General features: G+C 42.2%; 1 protein-coding gene across 1 annotated transcript in view; it reads right to left on the bottom strand.

Moving 5' to 3' along the window:
* Positions 1–20,914, bottom strand: part of KCNH1 (potassium voltage-gated channel subfamily H member 1) — a 517,594-nt gene that overhangs the window by 261,000 nt on the left and 235,680 nt on the right. The window contains exon 8 of the mRNA XM_073671995.1: positions 2,902–3,101. Within this exon, the coding sequence (XP_073528096.1) occupies positions 2,902–3,101 (200 nt within the window). The remainder of the gene's footprint in view (positions 1–2,901; positions 3,102–20,914) is intronic.

The raw sequence follows: 20,914 nt of genomic DNA, 5'->3' as shown, positions 1-20,914 counted from the left end.
CAGAAGAGGTTTTCCGTCCAGGTTCATCGAAGACTTTCCGGAAAGCAGCGAGGAAAGACGGCAGGTCGGACACCAGGGGATCCCCTCTCTCCCACAGGGGATTTAGCCATGCCAGTGCCTCCCCAGTAAGATGGGACATGATGAAGGCCACTTTGGCTCGGTCGGAGATGAACTGGTATGCCAATAGCTCAAAGTGCAGGGTGCACTGGTTTATGAAACCCCGAGCTAAAGTAGGTTCGCCGGCAAAGCGTGGAGGTGCCAGAAGCCGAGGTCCATAGTCGGGTACCATGAAGGGACTGGATTGCGGTACCGCAGGAATGGGCACGGCTGGACCAGAGGTAGACATAGACAAGTCACACAATGCGCCTAGACGAGAGTTAACGGACCGTAGATAGGACAGTATCACCTCCTGCTGAGTTTTCTGACGTAAGACTTCCTGGTGCAGATCAGAGATCTGGGGGCCACCGGGTTCCATGGCCCGAGCAAACTGTAACGGGTCTGGGAGGTGGAACCTCTGTGCAACTATACAAGGGGGCAGTCCATGTAAGGAAGCGGGTGGCTCCCAGGGAAGACGGGCAGGTAGTCACGGCAAGTGACAGGGACAGTCTCTGGGTAGAGGGGCAGGTAGTCACGGCAAGTGACAGGGACAGTCTCTGGGTAAAAGGACGGGTACTCACGGCAAGTGACAGGGACAGTCTCTGGGTAGAAGGACAGCAGGCAGGTGGCTGGTGAGCGCTCCCAGGTGAGCGGGCGAGAGTCTCTGGACGGGCAGGTGGTCACGGCAAGTGACGGCAGAGCCTCCAGGTAGGCTAGCAGACAGGTAGCAGGTGAGCGCTCCCAGGTGAGCAGGCAAGAGTCTCTGGACAGGCAGGTGGTCACGGCAAGTGACGGCAGAGCCTCCAGGTAGGCTAGCAGACAGGTAGCAGATGAGCGCTCCCAGGTGAGCAGGCGAGAGTCTCTGGACAGGCAGGTGGTCACGGCAAGTGACGGCGGAGCCTCCAGGTAGGCTAGCAGGCAGGTAGCAGATGAGCGCTCCCAGGTGAGCGAGCAGGCTGGTCCATAGACAGACTGACAGGTGTAGGAAAGCAGACCGTCGGACCGCAGGCTTGCAAGCAGGTAAACGGATATCAGGCATGTATCAAGCAGGAATCAGGCAGGTAACTGGCAGGAAACAGGCAGGAATCCGGCAGGTGACTGGCAGGTAGCAAGCAGGAATCTGGCAGGTGACTGGCTGGTAACTGGTAACGGGACCTGAGGGCTGAAGCAGAGTGAAGGCTTTGCAACAACATTGCTCGGGCACCTCCATTTTGGAGGAGGTGCCTTAAATATGGGAGGTCCTCCGGCAATTGGCCGGGGACTCCTTAGGACGGCGCGCGCGGTCCCTTTAAGAGAGGGGGAGCGCGCGCGCGCCCTAAGCACACTGCCGGGGAAGGAGCACGTGCCGGAAGCAGCGGGGAGAGAAGCGCTGGAGGACGCCGCGCCAGGAGCGGGGAGGTGAGAGGGACGGCGTCTCTGCCTAGTACGGGGCAGAGACGCCGATGCTACAGGCAACACGGACTTTCAACTCCCTCCAAAGGTTTTCTATAGGGTTTAGGTCTGGAGACTGGCTAGGCCACTCCAGGACCTTGAAATGCTTCTTACGAAGCCACTCCTTCGTTGCCCTGGCAGTGTGCTTGGGATCATTGTCATGCTGAAAGACCCAGCCACGTTTCATCTTCAATGCTTTTGCTGATGGAAGAAGGTTTGCACTCAAAATCTCACGGTACATGGCCCCATTCATTCTTTCATGTACATGGATCAGTCATCCTTGTCCCTTGGAAGAGAAACAGCCCCAAAGCATTGTTTCCACCCCCATGCTTCACAGTAGGTATGGTGTTCTTTGGATGCATCTCAGCATTCTTTCTCCTCCAAACAGTTCTTCTTTGGTTTCATCTGACCATATGACATTCTCCCAATACTCTTCTGGATCATCCAAATGCTCTCTAGCAAACTTCAGACAGGCCCGGACATGTAATGGCTTAAGCAGGGGGACACATCTGGCACTGCAGGATCTGAGTCCCTGGCGGCGTAGTGTTACTGATGGTAGCCTGTGTAACGTTGGTTCCAGCTCTCTGTAGGTCATTCACTAGGTCCCCCCGTGTGGTTCTGGGATTTTTGCTCACCGTTCTTGAGATCATTTTGACCCCACGGGGTGAGATCTTGTGTGGAGCCCCAGATCGAGGGAGATTATCAGTGGTCTTGTATGTCTTCCATTTTCTAATTATTGCTCGCACAGTTGATTTCTTCACAAGCTGCTCGCCTATTGCAGATTCAGTCTTCCCAGCCTGGTGCAGGGCTGCAATTTTGTTTCTGGTGTCCTTCGACAGCTCTTTGGTCTTCACCATAGTGGAGTTTGGAGTGTGACTGTTTGAGGTTGCGGACAGGTGTCTTTTATACTGATAACAAGTTCAAACAGGTGCCAGTACTACAGGTAATGAGTGGAGGACAGAGGAGCCTCTTAAAGAAGAAGTTACTGGTCTGTGAGAGCCAGAAATCTTGCTTGTTTGTAATTGACCAAATACTTATTCTCCACCAAAATGTGAAAAAAAATTTCTTTCCAAATCAGACAATGTGATTTTCAGGATTTGTTTTCTCATTTTGTCTCTCATAGTTGAGGTCTACCTATGATGTCAATTACAGGCCGACCTCATCTTTTTAAGTGGGAGAACTTGCACAATTGGTGGCTGACTAAATACTTTTTTTCCCCACTGTATATGGCACAGGAGAAAAGTAAAAGAGAAGCAAAAGTTACAAGATGCCGATTGCTCTATACACTTTATCCAACAGTAAATGTCAAAACACTCAAATTTGTAAAATCAAAGATGTCATAGTGAAAAATCTTCTAAAAAAAATTATTCTTACCTTTTCTGTATCGATGCCTCGGGACATAGACCAGGTGGACACAATATAATCCATCACTCGCTCACTCAAACCTTTGGGCACTTGGTAAAGTTTTAGAAAGTCTCTCACACTGTTGAGCATCTCGTGGTATCGGTTTGTGTTGGCGTACATCTGCTGGAAGATTGTTGTCACGTTACCAAAAATGGTTGCATATAAAAGAGCTGAAAAAAAAAAAAAAATTTTTGTTATTTTTATGCATCAATCTGTTTTTTTTTTGCATATAAACAAGTTACACATTTTATGCTACAAACAGCAATTAATAGTTAAAAAACAATAGAAAATGTTAAAACTCCAAGCAATTGGTCACACAGTATATCCCTGAAACGGGAGGGAATTTATCATGATTGGCATTTCAGTTGCTAGTTGTGAATATCAAGTTTGCTGATGTAGGACATACCAATTTTTTTTACTTTTTGGATTGATATGCGGCAAAAAATGAAATCTGTGAGCTGCTATAGGTGAAGGATAAATTTTACACCAGTTTTTGACATATATTAGAGTAAATGTGTCGCACAGCGATCGGCTATACACACTATTACAAAGCACCAACCAAAAGAGCACAGAAGGGAAAGAAATTGTGCAGTTACGCTCTGTGTCAAATTTTGCAATTTTTTTGTATGCTAAAAAATGGTGGACAGGAAATTATTAATTCTCAACAATATTTTTTGAGGCCTGACCCGAACCGAGTATACTTGTTAACTATTCACACAGATTAGAGTTTACAGTAGAAAAATAGTCCTACCATTATTAAAATGTATGCCATAAATACAAGTTATTGTCTATCTATAGTTCCACCATTAAGACCCCCCCAATCCTGAAAACACGGCACATTCGAATGGAATGCTGGTGCACCATGGCTCTGATCATTATCTACAGGAGAACCCCAACAGTCAACAAGTTATCATCTATCCTGTGGGCATTTGTGAAGACATTGCGACCTGTAAAGACATCATAACTAGAGATGAGCGAACCCAAACTGTAATGTTCGGGGTTCATACCGGACACTGGGTGCTGAACTCCAAACACTTACCATCATTATCTACAGGAGATAGCCAAACACAGTGGAACCCCAGCAGTAAACTACTTATCATCTATCCTGTGGGCATTTGTGAAGACATTGTAACCTGTAAAAACATCATAACTAGAGATGAGCAAACAAGCAAACCCAAACTGTAATGTTCAGTGTTCATACCGGACATGGTGCTGAACTCCGAAGACGGACTTCTCCCGGAAGTCCGTTTTAGTGTTCGGAGTTCCGGGAGAAGAAAGAGAGAGAGACTCTGCTTCCTTTGAAAGCCCCCTAGCCCTTACTACAACCATTTTACAGCACCAAAGTTCGGGTCCCCATTGACTTCTAAGGGTTTATATTCAGGTAGAGTTCTGGTACCCAAATGAACCCGAACATTCACGGGTCCGCTCATCCCTAATCATAACCTGTTTTTCTTACCCTCCTCTGCATCCATAGATGGAAACAATATTATGCCTCCCCATCCCTGCATCCACTTCTGCTCTTCGCCTGGTTGAACTTGATAAACATTCATGAGATTCTACGTGCAAACTCTCTGCATAACCAATCTCTTTTTTTCCATATAATGAAAATTCGCTTCATTTTTTTTTACAAGCTAATAAATTGAAGAAATAAAAGACTAAATGAGATATTCCTAAAATTACATTCTACCTTAATCAAATCATTTTATTCAAGAACAAGTGGAGAAATAAGAGGGAGCGGAACAATGTCTTAAAAGAAGTCCTGAAAGAGAGAAGATAAATACCCTGCATCACAGCAATTTGTGCGGGTTGTCCAGTTTTGTAACCATTTTTCATAGAACTTATTAAAGAATTCTTGTAGAGGGGAATGCTCTATATAGGACACTTATCCCAGACTACAAAGAGCGTCTCTCGCTCTGGAGGACTCGTACTGTCCTGGCTTATACAGACAACCCTTTAATTTGAATGCAGACTGTGTAATGCTTCATTTTTCCTGTGGTGGCGCTGCATGAAAAATGAACACTTACTGTTCGGTTTTCACACAGTTTCCAACTTATTACAGGACACTTTTTGATCTACTTATTTTCAAAGAACCTTTTTAACATGTAACAACTGTCCAAAATGGAAAAACCCTTTAATAGACAATGTTTCAGACTGTGTGTCTCCATGTCAGACCAATTTAAAGGTGTGGTCGAAACTAACACTAATTTAGTCCTAAATGACTAATGTAAATAATCAAATAGCTCTTTCCAATATACTTTAAAAACTCCCTATCGTTCTCTCACGACATTATCTAACTTCTTTTTGATTTACCAATTTCCTTTTTGAAAAAGTGCATGCTGGGATACTCATACGAGATGTTATCAGGGGGCAGAGGCTGCGGTCACTGCCGCAGCCTCTGTCTCCACCCTGAAACGAAGCGTCGTCAGTGACGTCTGTTTCAGGGCCTGGGCTAGTCCCTGCTCTACTGAGTATGAATCAGTTTTCAATTTCAACGTATGTTCAGTAGAATTTTGTCACTGTGCGATATTCGTTTTAATGCTCAGTGACAGTGCGCTCCCTCGTCGACTCTGATGGAAAGTAATGAGCTGGCAAGAGAGCGCACTGTCAGATTAGAATGAGCAACAGAGATTAAAAATAGGCAGAAGCTTCCAAACATGTTTAGGATACAGTTAATATCACATTAATTTTATTACCATATTTTTGGAGAAAAGAAAACATATGGCATGCATTTTAGCAGCATCTTTGGAATCTAAAGGCGAACTCTCATCAGAGGTTATTACTGCGGTGGTGATCAGCTGATAATATCTAATTTCTCTATCTGCATTTGTACATTTATATCTTGTCATTTTTGTTAGTTCCAGGAGAGAAGTCTGTTAGCACGGGTTAGCATATCGAGAGGTTGCCATGTTGTTCTCAGATGGGCAAACATAATTTGATCAATCTAAGCACTAGGTACTTACATTTTATCAGTATTGTCTATTGGGGGGAGCAGGGTCAGCTATCAGATCACCTATTGTAAGAGGTGGATCCTGTGGTAACTATTGTTTATAGAGGTGTTATCAGTCATTGTACAGGAAGAGGAGGAGGAGAGCTGTGATATCACCTATTGTGAATGGTGGATCCTGTGTTATCTACTGCGTATAGAGGTGTTATCAGTCATTGTACAGGAGGAGGAGGAGGTGAGCTGTGACATCACCTGTTGTGGATCCTGTGTTATCTACTGTATATAGAGGTGTTAGTAGTCATTGTACAGGAGGAGGAGGAGAGCTGTGATATCACCTATTGTGAATGGTGGATCCTGTGTTATCTACTGTACATAGAGGTGTTATCAGTCATTGTACAGGAGGTGGAGGTGAGCTGTGACATCACCTATTGTGAATGGTGTATCCTGTGTTATCTACTGTATATAGAGGTGTTATCTGTCATTGTACAGGAGGGGGAGGAGGGAAGCTTTGACATTTATTGTAAATAGTGGATCTGTTTTATCTACTGTATATAGAGGTGTTATCAGTTATTTGTTCATACAGTAAGGAGGAGGTGAGCTGTGACATCACCTATTGTGAATGGCAGATCCTGTGTTATCTACTGTATATAGAGGCGTTATCAGTCACTGTACAGAAGGAGGAGGAAGTGAGCTTTGACATCACCTGTTGTGAATGGTGGATCCTGTGTTATCTACTGTATATAGAGGTGTTATCAGTCACTGTACAGAAGGAGGAGGAAGTGAGCTTTGACATCACCTGTTGTGAATGGTGGATCCTGTGTTATCTTCTGTATAGAGAGGTGTTATCAGTCATTGTACAGGAGTGGGAGGAGGTGAGCTGTGATATCACCTATTGTAAATGGTGGATCCTGTGTTATCTTCTGTATATAGATGTGTTATCACTCATTGTACAGGAGGAGGTGAGCTGTGATATCACCTATTGTGAATGGTGGAACCTGTGTTATCTACTGTATATAGAGGTGTTATATGTCATTGTATAGGAGGTGGAGGAGGTGAGCTGTGACATCAACTTTCGGGATTGGTGAATCCTGAAAGGACAAGGAAGTATGAGTCTAATAAAAGCCTAAGTGGCCAGTGTGAAAATTGCAAGATTACTAACTTTAAAAAAAAATAAAGATTGTGATATAAAAAAAAACAAAACATTGCAAAACTGCAAAAAAAACACACGTAACACAAAAACCTGATTTAAACAATAGGTCATTTTCTGATGATAGCTTCCCTTTAAGAAAATAATAGGCTGTGCTGAAACCTGAATAGCAGACTGAATACTATCATTTATACTATCAGTACAAACTACATATCGTGTGCTCAGGAGCCGGTCTGTGCCGGTGGGCCATTACAACCCCGGTCCATCTTCCAGCTCCATATTTATTTCTGTGCCGTCTAGAAGCCACGTTACAATAGGATCTGTCACCGAGCGTTCTGCGCTCTGCTCCTGATAAGCAATGCCATCTGCTCTCTGATCAATCTGGATCACACCTTTTCACATAACCCAATTTTACCTTGATGGATACGTAATAATCTGCGTGCCGCAATCTGACCGATGTCGTGTTTATTCTGTGCATATTATAAATCCCGGACTTGTATATTATCCATCAGTGTGTGTAAGGCAATAATAATAAAATACTGCAACTCGCACTGCACTGATTTCACAGAAGCTTTTTCTTCTCCTCTAATTAAACCTACAGACAACTGATCAAAGGGAAGCAAACAACATTTGTCTTAGAGATTAGATTCAGAGTTTCTAGTCACATGGATCAGGTCCCAGAATTATCTTAGCTCTTCCGAGCCATGCTGCTGAAGGGTTTATCCAGGACTATATATTTTTTTTACTATAGGGCTAAGAACTAACAGGTAGGTAATTGCTAACTACCTGCCTGTTGCGCCTGGTGCCGATCTCCGCCGGCACAGAATAGGCACAGACCGCTCGTGCCGGCGATTCAGATGCTTCCACTGACGTCACTCCGACAGAGCAACTGCTTCACTTCCGCTCTCCTCTGTTAACAGGGCGTGAATGCCGACATTATGCTGATTGACAGCCAGCTCCCCGCTACCTAGCTGTGGGGAGCCGCCGGCTGTCAATTAGCATTATGTCGGCAGTCACGGCCTGTCAACAGAGCAGCCTGGAAGAAGAAGAGCTGCTCTGTTGATGTGGAACAGTTGAATCGCCGGCAGGAGCGAGGGTACAACAAGAAGGTCTTTGTCTCTGTTAGCAACTGCCTGTTAATTTTTTGGTTAGTAATAATAATAACAATAAAAAAAAAATAGTCCTGGACAACCGCTTTAAAACTTCCTGCTTAGTTAAGCAGATCTGTCACCCAGTTTCACAATGCAAACTGCCTCTGGTGTACTTACTTTGAAAATCCCCTTCTTAATGGCTATCTAAAACTTTTTGAAAGTTTTTTTTGCCTAATATGAACCCCTTCCCCGATGAGGCCAATCTTTATTTCTGATTTTTTTTCTACTGTCTTTCTTCAATAGCCATACATTTTCTTTTTACATAGCCATAGGGCTTGTTTTTTTTGGGGGGACGACGACTTGTAGTCTTGAATGACACCATTAACTTTACTACGCAATGTAGGTACAACTCTGCATTTTTTTATAGGACATAACAAAAGAGGAGATCCTGATCTGATATCTCTCTGTAGATCATCATCACAAGCAGCAGGAAACAGAAGATTATTCAGCAGTACCAGGCAATATCACTATGAATCCAAATCTGGGGTGAGATAAAACACTTACTAGAAGCAGCAGCACCAGCTATGTGTATGTCTATGCATCTGTATACTTCTCCCTCCTCCTCACCCTCCACTCTCACACTGTAATCTGACACCTCAGTGAACTGGCAAGTCTCCAGTGATGATCAGTTCAAAAGAAGCAGATTTCCCTGATAACATATATTACACAGTTTCTCATATTGGCTTATACTATTAATTTAACTATTTCATTTAATTAATTTAATGCCCCATAATCAGTGCTATGTTCAGGGGCTATGTATTGTGTCCCACTTTGACCCCCCCTGTAAGATGGTCTAATGTAATAACTCTCATCGCACAAAATGATTGATGATATTAAAGGCCATTTTCCGATATATTTAATAAAATGGGTTGATGCAGGGAGACCCCAATTCAGAATCTCCATCAATTTGCTTTGGAGGACTAAGCTAGAGCATGTATTGCACAGACTGCCCATTGATTTAAATGAGCACTATGTAATGCTTTATTTCCCCTGCGGAGGTGCTGCTGGGGACTTTTGCATACATGGCCAAGGTTCTTGCAGATTACTTTCATGCTCAGCGGTCACAGAAGCAAAACGCCCTGCCATCAGCTAATTTTTGGGAGAAGGGTGCACCATCTCTAAGTGTAAATTTACCTTAAAGGGAATGTATCATCAAATAATGTGATAAATGTGTTTTTGTGTTAAATGTATTTGTATAAAAATGTTGGCAATGTTTCTTATCAGATTCCGCATTATAAAAAAAAGTGAAATCTAGTAACTTCTTCATTGGCCACTGGGGCTAATTTAGGCTGATACTTCCTGTTCTGTACAAAAGACTTTTCAGAAGCTTCATTATCATCAAAGGCAGAATTCCAATGAAAAGTAACACTGTAGATAACACAGGATCCACCAATCACAATAGGTGATGTCACAGCTCACCTCCTCCTCCTGTACAATGACAGATAACACCTCTATATACAGTAGGTAACACAGGATCCACCATTCACAATAGGTGATATCACAGCTCACCTCCTCCTGTACAATGACTGATAACACCTCTATATACAGTAGATAACACATGATCCACCATTCACAATAGGTGATATCACAGCTCACCTCCTCCTGTACAATGACTGATAACACCTCTATATACAGTAGATAACACATGATCCGCCATTCACAATAGGTGATGTCACAGCTCACCTCCTCCTTACTGTATGAACATATAATTGATAACACCTCTATATACAGTAGATAAAACAGATCCACCATTTACAATAAATGTCAAAGCTCTCCTCCTCCCCCTCCTGTACAATGACAGATAACACCTCTATATGCAGTAGATAACACAGGATCCATTAGTCACAATAGATGATGTCACAGCTCACCTCCTCCTCCTGTACAATGACTGATTACACCTCTATATACAGTAGATAACATAGGATCCACCATTCACAATAGGTGATATCACAGCTCACCTCCCCCTCCTCCTGTACAATGACTGATAACACCTCTATATACAGTATATAACATAGGATCCATCATTCACAATAGGTGATATCACAGCTCACCTCCCCCTCCTCCTGTACAATGACTGATAACACCTCTATATACAGTATATAACATAGGATCCATCATTCACAGTAGGTGATGTCACAGCTCACCTCCTCCTCTCCCTCCCATCACAAAATACCTGACACTATTGCTGCTAATGTGCATGTGCATTATCTAAAAGGACATTTAATATCAGTCTAGCCCCAGTGGCCAGTATGAGAATTGCAAGATTTATATATATATTTTTTTACTATAAAATGTAAGACAAAAAAAAATTACCAAACATTTTTTTTAAATACATTTAATATGAAAACCTCATTTCAACAGATTGTTATTTTCTGATGACACATTCCCTTTCTGTGTGTTAATAATCATTTAAAAGCAAACGTCACAAGGGATTTACGGGATTAAAAAATTGGTTGTTTTCTTTAAAAAAAGAAAAAAAAAACAGCACCACATCAGGCAGTTTTAGGTATTGCAGCTAAGATCAAATCACTTCATTGAAGCTGAGGGGTATATAGCTCAGTTTTATTTTATTTTTAATTCCCCACTCTTACTATGCTTCGGAGTCCAGTGGGCGGTCCTAAGATGTCCTGAAGATGAAGGCCCACCCACTTGACTCCTAAGCAAAATAGTAGCAGTGTAAAGCATGGATTTATTATTAAAACTGTAAATAAAATACAACATATAATTCATGGGATGATACTGCGGTACATACTGTAAATGAATCCATTAGAACAAACTAAATTCTGAAATATGTTACTTTCCCAATTTAGTAGCCGGAGGGCCAGCAAGTTCTCAGCACAGCAATATGTTAAGAACCTGAAGCTATAATAACTGATATTTTTAAAAAGCATTTTTGGCAAAATAATGCGGATGATCCATCCTTTATACACAAAAATATGTCTCATCCGAGAGGATTCTCCTATAAAACCGTCACCTGCTTGTAATGTGTAAAGCGATATCATAAGATCAGTATCCGGCCATTGTCTCGGGGTAGACCGCGGTGCATGAATACAGGTAATCTCTGTCTTTGTGTGGGATGCAGCAGCTGTGAGAAGCACGGAGGCTGGAGAATAGTCAGCAGCTGCTTCTGTAGCTGGAGGCAGGAGATGAGAAGACTGGCTTATCCAGGGATTTACTGATGCGCAGGGTGGAACGATGTGAAATGGCGCTTACAATCTGAAGTTTGGAGTTTACGCAATGCAGAGCAAAACAAAACTTTTTTTTTTAGCTGCCCTGTCATTTAAAGGGAATCTCTCACCAGGTTTTTGCCACCTAATCTGAGAGCAGCATAATGTAGAGACAGAGACCATGATTCCAGCGATGTATCACTGTATACAGCGATGTTTGCTGTAGTTTTTATACAATCACTGTTTTATCAGAAGGAGATTATCACCAGGGGAGTAAACCTGCTGCCATGTTGTCAAACCCCACCCCCACCACTGATTGACTGCTTTGTGCCTATGCACAGTGTACACAGAAAGCAGCCAATCAGTGGTGTGGGCGGGGTTATACAGAGTTCAGCATTCAGAGAACTGGTAGATCTGCAGCAGTGAAAATTGTATTTAATGAAAACTGCAGCATCCAGTAAAGTAAGTGATGCATCGCTGGAATCAGGGTCTATGACCCTACACCATGCTGCTCTCAAATAAGCAAACAAAAACCTGCCAACAGATTAACTTTAAAGGGAATCTGGCAGTAGGATCCATCCTCTGAAATCGTCTATATGGGCATGCAGGTCATAGAAAGTTAAGTAAAATGATACCTTGATATCTGTGATCCGATGTCTTATTCCAGAGAAATCCAAATTTTTTAATACGTAAATGAGCTGTTAAGATCTATGGGCGAAACCTGTAATGACTGACACTTTGCACTCATAATCACACACAGCTCTGCAGTGAGAACAGAACTTACACAGTTCACTCAGTGATGTTGCTATCAATCCTTCTGAGACCAGTAGTTCCACAAATGATCACTGCCAACAATACAGTCCAGAATTTCCCTTAATGAACAAGTGGACATAGAGCAGCACTGCTGGACAATTACATTCCAGTTAGGATTTTCTAGGCTTGCCCCGAGATGAAGCCGATAGGCGAAACACAGGTGAATTATGTCTTCCAGGGGCAAACCCAAAAAATTCCAAATGAAAGTTACAGTAATTGTGCTGCTCTTTGTCTCATTGTTCTTTCAGGGAAACTTATCACAGTATAGTTGGCGGTTATCACTTTTGGAACCACTGGTCTCTGCAGGATAATCATATCATTGGATGAATACTCAGACACTCGAACTGTGACGGAGAGGGAGGATTCTGCTCTAAAGATCTGTCCATTATTATGATCCTTACTAAGTAGAAGTACACCCTATGATTGGCCTGTGTAGCCACTTAACATGTCGCCCCTATAAATCCTCTGTCTGGCAGCTCCTAGGGAGTATTCACATGAGGCACTACTGCTGCGTTGCATCGAATCTGCATTTACATACATACAGATGCAGTAATGAACTCTCCACAACAGTCCAGTTACACGACTGCAGAAGACTTATCCACAGTAATACTCAGATGTGATCAAAGGCATAACCTGAAGTTCTGAGCCCTAATGGGCAATGGGTCACGCATGCTCCATGTCTCTTTATTCAACTACTACTGCATTTTTCATAATGGCCAGCGAAGAGGCAAATTTAGAGGGGTGAAAAATAAAAGGTTAATATGCCTGTAATATGTCTGTTTTAAGGAAGTTATTGTCTCATAAAACGTTTGCTACTATTCTGCAATGGTGGCTTCCTCAGTTATTCCTCCTGGAAATGTATCAGGAAATGATAAACTGGGTATCACCTTTTTCCTTTTGCAATCAGTTTGACATTTTTAGTCTTGATCCTTAGGGCCGCACCCAGTTGTGCACTTAAAACATAGATTTCCAGGAGGACTAACAGAGGAATAGATCTCTATTCCTAAAGAGATGAGATATTAGTAAGCTGGAGTTCAAAATGTATTCAATTTTAGCCTTTTTTTGACACGATCCTGAAAAAAATAAATCTTTAGCTCTATGTAGTCATTTAAAGGGGTATTCCATTCTCACCAGTGGAACCCCCACCCTTATTACTCCCTGACAGGAGGAGTTGTATGAAGCAGCTGATCATGCATGCTGCTCCATTCATTGTCTATGTTAATTACGATGGCGTCATAGACGTTGAATAAAGAGACATGGAGCATGCGCAGCCCATCACACATTCAATCCTCAAGGCTTTGGTCTTGCGGCTAGCAGAGAACAGGGGACATTACCCCTTTCTGACAATCAGTGGAGGCCCCAGTGATGAGACCACACTCAGAACTAACGATCATTTTGTAGGCTGGAGTACCCCTTTAAGTTGGTGCATAAACGCTGCCTGTCATCCTGTCCGTGATACATTCATCATGTCGTCCAGATACAGAACCTCCTCTTCATTTCTTCTTATTCTTCAGCTGCTCTTATGACAAGAAAACCCCGATTAACAGGAAGACAGATGAAGAGAAGGAACCCGAGAAGCGTTTTATAGAGACTGAAGTGTTAATCTGATTAATTTTGGGCGAGTTTATACAGATGAATGCCAACGTGGAATATGATAAAACAATGAGCATATGGGCATCCAGCCCTGACCATCTGCTGATGCATCTGAACCGAGATCGGATTGTAACACACAATAAAAGGAAATATTAAGCAATGATTATAGGAAACATTATTAAAAGTGTTGGATCACACTAAAAAAAAAATTTTTTCTCTCAGTACAGTGCCACTCTTGTGCAATGGCAGTCACTGGTATTGCAGGTATAAGTGAACTACAATACCAGACATACCCAAGAGAAAAGGATCCTTTTTTCTAGTCCACTTTTAAAATTCCACTTTAACTCGGAGCTTCCAGCAAAAAATATACAAGGCACGTAGGTACGATGTTTACCAATTTAAATATTATTTTTATATTTTATTTTTTAAATATTATTTTTAGTTTTATTCCATGAAAAACTATGAGAATAAACCTGAGTAAAGCTATTGGATTTACTTTCAAAATCCCCGGCAGAATAATCCTGATATTAAAATGGATATTTTATGAGTACAGCTAATGATTGAGAGAGCTCACGAGTCCAAGTGTCCAATAGGTCTCCGTCCACCCAGTCGGACTGACAGCTGCAGCTTGTACTGAGTAGTGTGAGATCTTAGCAGGGAGGAGGGACACTGAGGAGTACAGGTTAGATGGATACAGATTGGGTTTAAACTTTCATAAATGCTGAAACAGCCTATCTGACATGGATTTTCATTACACCAGCCTCATCAGGTCTAAGAGATCTATTTAATAATATGCTGTTTGTGTTGTGATATCTGGTGACAGATCAGGTTTCAAATATCTTTATATAATTTTTTTGTTCTTTTTTTCTTATACAGAACTTCAAATCGCCATATAGACATTAGAGAGGAAATTACTGTATACTGTATAATGTTTTATCATTGATTCCTATCTAAGATCAGTATGCGGAAAGCTCAGAAGCTCCCTCTAGTGGTGACCATATATAAGCTGAATTTTATTCTCCTCTCCTATGTTTACACAGATAATCTGGAGCTCTGCATAGAAAAAAAACAATGTTTTAATGAAGTTGTTGATAGATTTTTTTAATAAAAACGAAGGGCATCACTATTTGCGCTGCAAAGGTAGCAGTCATTACAGGATTCTGGTGTCAGAGGGCAGCCAAAAGTCTAGGCCAATAAGGAGACACCAGAGTTACCATTGTCACATGGTAGTTGGAACCATGTTCCAAATTTTCTTTTGGAGCCCGGTGGCGTCAAAGTAAGACTCTAATGAAAATACAGAACTACCATCCAATATCATTGGCCTTGTTCTCTTAGTAATGAAGGATAAAGAGTACATTGCCCTTCCACCGTAGATATCAATGGATGAATGCACGTTCTGCTGACCGATATCACCCCATATCAAACACTGGAGATGAATGGTGATGGCTCCAAGTGGGTTACAACCAAATTCTCATCTAAAAAATGTTACCCTCCATAATTTGGTAGATGATGGGATACTGCTCAATTTTGTTTATCTAATGGTTTTCATAGAGAATAAAAAAGGTTCCTCTAAAAGAAATGGGAGGAACGTGGTGGTAGAGCATTGACCCCATAGCTGCTGGATTAGAGATGCAGAAGAACATCCACAGATACAGAAGGGTTTGGTGTTTGTATCCAGCGCCCACCCCTAAGACAATTCCCCAACCTGCTGCTGAGTCCTTCAATCAATTATTGTAGTGGATGGGACCAATCCTTTCTCTAAGAGCCACATGATAACTGCTGGAGCTTGTGGTACAGTGAGGGTATAGTAATTGTGCTGACACCTACATTTTATTCCCATCTTCAAAGATGGGGATAATTGGAAAGTGTTGGTAAAAACTTTCCAAACTACTGTTTATTAAACTCTTCTCGTTGTCTAGGATGTTTGAACGTGTGCAGTGCTTACAAGCCCTTTTCTATTGAGCTTGTAAGCACAGCACTGGAACTGGCCAGGATAGCTGAGAGCGCTGTCAGCTACCAATCTCGGCCAGTTTCCAATTACACTGGTGCAGAGGCAAAGCTGCCTGATTAAGCACAATTTGGGGACTGGCAGTGTGACGATACCGCTGGCTCAAACTGTCAATCAAGTAGTAGTCCCACCCCCCAGAAATCAGTAAATCCCAACCGTATAAAAGACCTGCTTTTAATGCTTATAATACAACCATAGGCAATAGGAAAGATGTGAAACAACCTCCCAACTTGAGACCTAACTGAAGCCCCACTTATGTCTAAAAGGGGTTTCCTTGGCTATCATTGTGATTCTTTACCCATTATTATCTGATCATTAGGAAACCACCTCCAATTAGCTAAATGAAGGAGATGTGGGGCTTCAGGAGCAGAATTTTCTTCGTTGCTACCAGGGGTATGGATGATGTGACCCCAATATTAGCTGATTAAAGGAGGTGCCAGCAGTCAGGTTCCTTCCTCCCCATGGTAAATTTTGGACCCAGTACACAGGGCTCAACTTTCGCTTGTGTACACTTGCACTGACATTTGGCACATATAATATTACTTGCTGTTGATCTGGCGATATTTGTCCTCCAGCCAGAAAGAACCGGTGTCTTTTCTGAGCAGGAACACATTAATGAGCTCAGATTAAAGTTTACCGAGGCTTCGTGACGCTTCCTCTAGGATTTAAACAATTATTTCTTCCTCGCCATCTATGGTGACCATGGACAGTATTTTCCTAATTAAATGACTTTAACATAAAATTTTACACCTCATTTCAATGGTTTGTGTAAATCTGGAGGCCTGGATGATTCTTTACAACAGGAGTTAAACATTAATGACTTTTTTGCAAACCCTATTTTTTGCATGTACGGCTCCCTGGAAAAAAAGGGCACAATTAAATAAATAATAGTAGTAGGTTCAGAAAATACTACTTTAAATTATACATAGTGATACAAATAAAGTGATATAATACTCAAATAATGCCAAAATACAATGACCAGCCAACAGATGAAACCAATGTAAAAAAAAACATTTTTATGCAATGTGTGAAAAATTCAAAATTTGTGGACGGACGCGACCATCGTTGTGCTACTTCATCTCCTTCACTTTTTTTGATGGCTTTATGTTTAATTCATTGAGCAATTAACCATTTAACCCCCAAAACTAAGATGATGACATATCCTACTGCCATTATGCTCTACAGTAAGGTCACGTTCACACGTTCAGTATTTGGTCAGTATTTTACATCAGTATTTGTAAGCCAAAAGCAGGAGTGGGTGATAAATACAGAAGTGGTGACGTGTTTCTATGATACTTTTCCTCTAATTGTTCCTCTCCTGATTTTGGCTTTCAAATACTGATGTAAAATACTGACCAAATACTGAATGTGCGAATGTGGCCTTGGACAACCCATTTATTTGTGAAAGTTTGCAATGTGATAACTGATCCACACAATTGTCCGGACAGCGGCTCTGAATTGCATTTTTATGAACAATTTCAATCACATATTTTTTTTTCCGACGATCCATTGTGATTATGTAGTTACCTCCATACAGAAATTTAACAAGTCCATTTATGACATAATTTGCACTTACAGCTCCTGACAAATGTCAAATGTGCATATTGTAAAGGTCACTAGAATTTCTCTAAGTTCAGATATTTTTATGCTATTATATGCTCGTTTCCTGTTATCATTACAGGTCTCATGGCGTGATGTACCATTCGAAGTCTATGAAATCTGTGGTTGCCATAACTGTAGATACAAAGGGCAGGGGATGGGTCATGTATGTGGGGCGGTCAATTTGTTGCCATGCGTAATGTATACAGTGTAACATGCAAAAAGTCTTACTTTTTCTTTAGCTTTTTTTTAGCCCTAGCGTATATTTTAGGATGATTTATTAAAACTGATGTCATGTTAATCCCTGACATATTATTGGACTTATTTTGCAGCCAATATTAATTGGACAATTACCTCAAAGGCTCTTTAATGGACTGCATGGGATATTCCCTCATTAATCCATCATCAATTAAGCTAAAAGATCTGGAGCTGATTCCAGGTGTGGCATTTGCATTTGGAAATTTGGAAGCTGTTGCTGTGAACCCACAACATGCGGTCAAATGAGCTCTCAAAGGAAGGAAGAAAGAAAGAAAGACTGACCATCATTATCCTAAAAAAAAAAGAAATCCATCAGAGAGATAGCAGAAATTTTAGAAGTCGCCAAATCAACAGTTTGATACATTCTGTAAAAATAAAAGAGAGCGCACTAGTGAGCTTGGGAACGCAAGAAGGTCTGGACGTCCACGGAAGACAACAGTGATGGGTGATTGCAGAATACTTTCCATGGTGAAGAAAAACCCCTTCACAACATCCACCCAAGTGAAGATCACTCTCCAGGAAGTAGGTGTTTCAGTTTCTAAGTCTACCATTAAGAGAAGACGTCATGAGAGCAGATACAGAGGGGTCACCACAAGGTGCAAACCATTCATTAGTCTTAAAAACAGAAAGGCCACCTTAGACTTTGCCAAAAAAATCTAAAGAAGCCACCCAGGTCTGGGAAATCATTCTTTGGACAGATGAAACTAAGATCAACCTGTACCAGAATTATGGGAAGAAGACGAAAGTATGGAGAAGGCTTGGAACAGCTCATGATCCTCAGCACAGCACATCCTCTGTAACACATGGTGGAGGCCGTGTGATGGCGCGGGCATGCATGGCTTCCAATGGCGCTGGGTCACTAGTGAATTGATGAAGACAGAAGCCGCTGGATGAATCCTGTGTGTACAGGGCGATACTTTCTGCTCAGATTCAACAAAATGCAGTAAGGCTGATTGGACGGCTCTTCACAGGACAGATGGACAATGACCCAAAACATACTGCGGAAGCAAAGTGGAATATTCTGCAATGGCCGATCCATCACCAGATCTCAGCCCCATCGAGCCGCATTTCACAGGCTAAAGACAAAACTTAAGGCAGAAAGTCCCACAAACAAGCAAGAACTGAAGTCACTGCAGTAAAGGCGGCAAAGCCTCACAAAGGAGGAAACCAGCATTTGGTGATGTCCCTGGCTTTCAGACTTCAGGCAGTCATTGGTGCAATGGATTCTCTACAATGAATTAAAAATTAACATACTATTTATGGTAAAATTAATTTGTCCAATTACTTTTGAGCCCCTGAAATGAGGAGGCTTTGTAGAAAAATGGTTGCAATCCCTAAACATTTCACAGGATATTTTTGTTCAACACCTGTAATTAAACCTGAAAGTCTACAATTCAAATGCATCTCAGTTGATTCATTTTAAATAAAAAATAGTGGCCTGCAGAGCTGAAATCAAAAAGATTTAATCATTGTCCAAATATATCTGGACCTAACTGTCTGTACAAATTACACCACATTTTGTGGTCTGATTCACAGAACCCTCCCATGAAAATCTGGTCTGATGGCAAATCTGCACACGAATAATAGCCCCCATACACTGTCGAAAGCCGCCGGCCCAGCAATGATTCAGCTAACAGATAAATTCCCCGACTCCTTACACAGAAACCTTCAACTCTGCAGAGCGCTTTGGTGTTCTCTATGAGAGTCGCTGCCAGACTCCTCTGTGTATGTGCGTATCTCATAAATTGTAAAGTGCTGCGGAATATGTTGGCGCTATATAAATAAAAATTATTATTATTATTATGAAGAAGAACAAAAGGATCGACCATGCACACTGGATTCTCTGATGCAGGCGCCGGGAGCGGGTGGGTGCGTGACCGCAAATATGCGTTCACGTGCCGACTAGACATGCGCAGTGTGAAGACCCGGGGTCTTCCTTGGGCGTAACACTACTCAGAAAACACAGGGTGAGGGTGAAACAGTGTGGCAATACTTTATTGAACCATAAAGCGGACAATAAACACGTAGAACAGTCCCAACAAATACCCAAGATGGTACATTACACAGTCCTCACCCTTCCTATGGCCCGCCTGGGATAGAACAGCTGCGACTTTGGGACTTCCAGGGCCAACTACCTCAACCAGTGGCCCCCCGCTTCTGGCGGGCCCCCACAGAGAGAAGGCAACGGCAAGCTTAGGAAGCTAGCAGTCCATCGAGGTACAAGGCCAGGAGAACCGAGAATCCCACCCTGGCCTCTACGAGAGTTTCCATGGGGCCAGATGACCAGAGGGTCCCAATCTGGTTTCTCCGAATGTTTCCATGAGTTCCAGGCAACCGGTGGGTCCCTCCTGGCAACCCCAAACAACATATCCATGGGACCAGGTAACTTCATGGTCCCAACCTGGTCTCCCCAAATGTATCCATGGTCTCTCTGATGGTCAATGGAGCAGATCCGTATCTTTCCAGTCAGGGCCGATTCCCTTAGGCCGGAATCATGTAGAATCCAAATCTGTGTCTCTTTAGGTAAAATCCATGCTTCCAAGCTGATGGTCTCAGAGTATGTGTGTCCTCTTGCTTCTCCTTGATTCTCTGTCTCAATTCTGACTCCTACAGAAGCATATCTCCTTTTTAAGTACACATCCACAGGTCAAGGGGTTAGGGAGGGGAGCCTCATGTCTCATTGTTTGAGCATTTAATGAATTTGCTTAGTTTGTCCTCCTGTCTTGTGAATCAATAAGCCACAGGGTCCTCAAACGTTATTTAACATAATTAGCAAACACTCATTGTTCCAGAATCAAAGAGGAGACAACAATCAGAGTTATACAAATACTGGTCTGTTCTTCCCCAGCCACAGAAATGCACATACAGTTATAAGTCAACATGAACACAATAGTGTATTTCTCTTGGCTTAACTCATCTAATCATCTGGCTTATTAAGATTTTAAGCTGTATCGTCACACGCAGCTTCAGTCAATGCAAAAGAATTGAGCACGGCCAGACACGTCTGTGGAAAAACTTGCAGTCACTTGACCGTCCACTCTTAGCGCCGGCACTGGAATATTCTGACAGTGCACAGTGTGCGCAAAGTGAGGATTCACAAGTCCCATAGAGTGACTGCAGACTTGAACCCCAAGCCTGGACAACCCGTTTAATGTAAAAATCTAAGAAGCCTTTTATATATGGCCTAGTAAATATGGCTTTTGACCTTAAGTTAACTGCCAGTGATGTTTTTTTCACCTTAGTATACAAGTACTGCAATACAACCACATGTGGGGGCTAATGAGCCACATGATGCTCCTGAGC

This window comes from Phyllobates terribilis, unplaced genomic scaffold (assembly GCF_046119375.1).
Source record: "Phyllobates terribilis strain yellow unplaced genomic scaffold, ASM4611937v1 Scaffold_3__8_contigs__length_932513732, whole genome shotgun sequence".
Classification (NCBI taxonomy): domain Eukaryota; kingdom Metazoa; phylum Chordata; class Amphibia; order Anura; family Dendrobatidae; genus Phyllobates; species Phyllobates terribilis.
The sequence above is the reverse complement of the archived record's forward strand: the minus strand, read 5'-3'. Positions and strand labels throughout refer to the sequence as shown.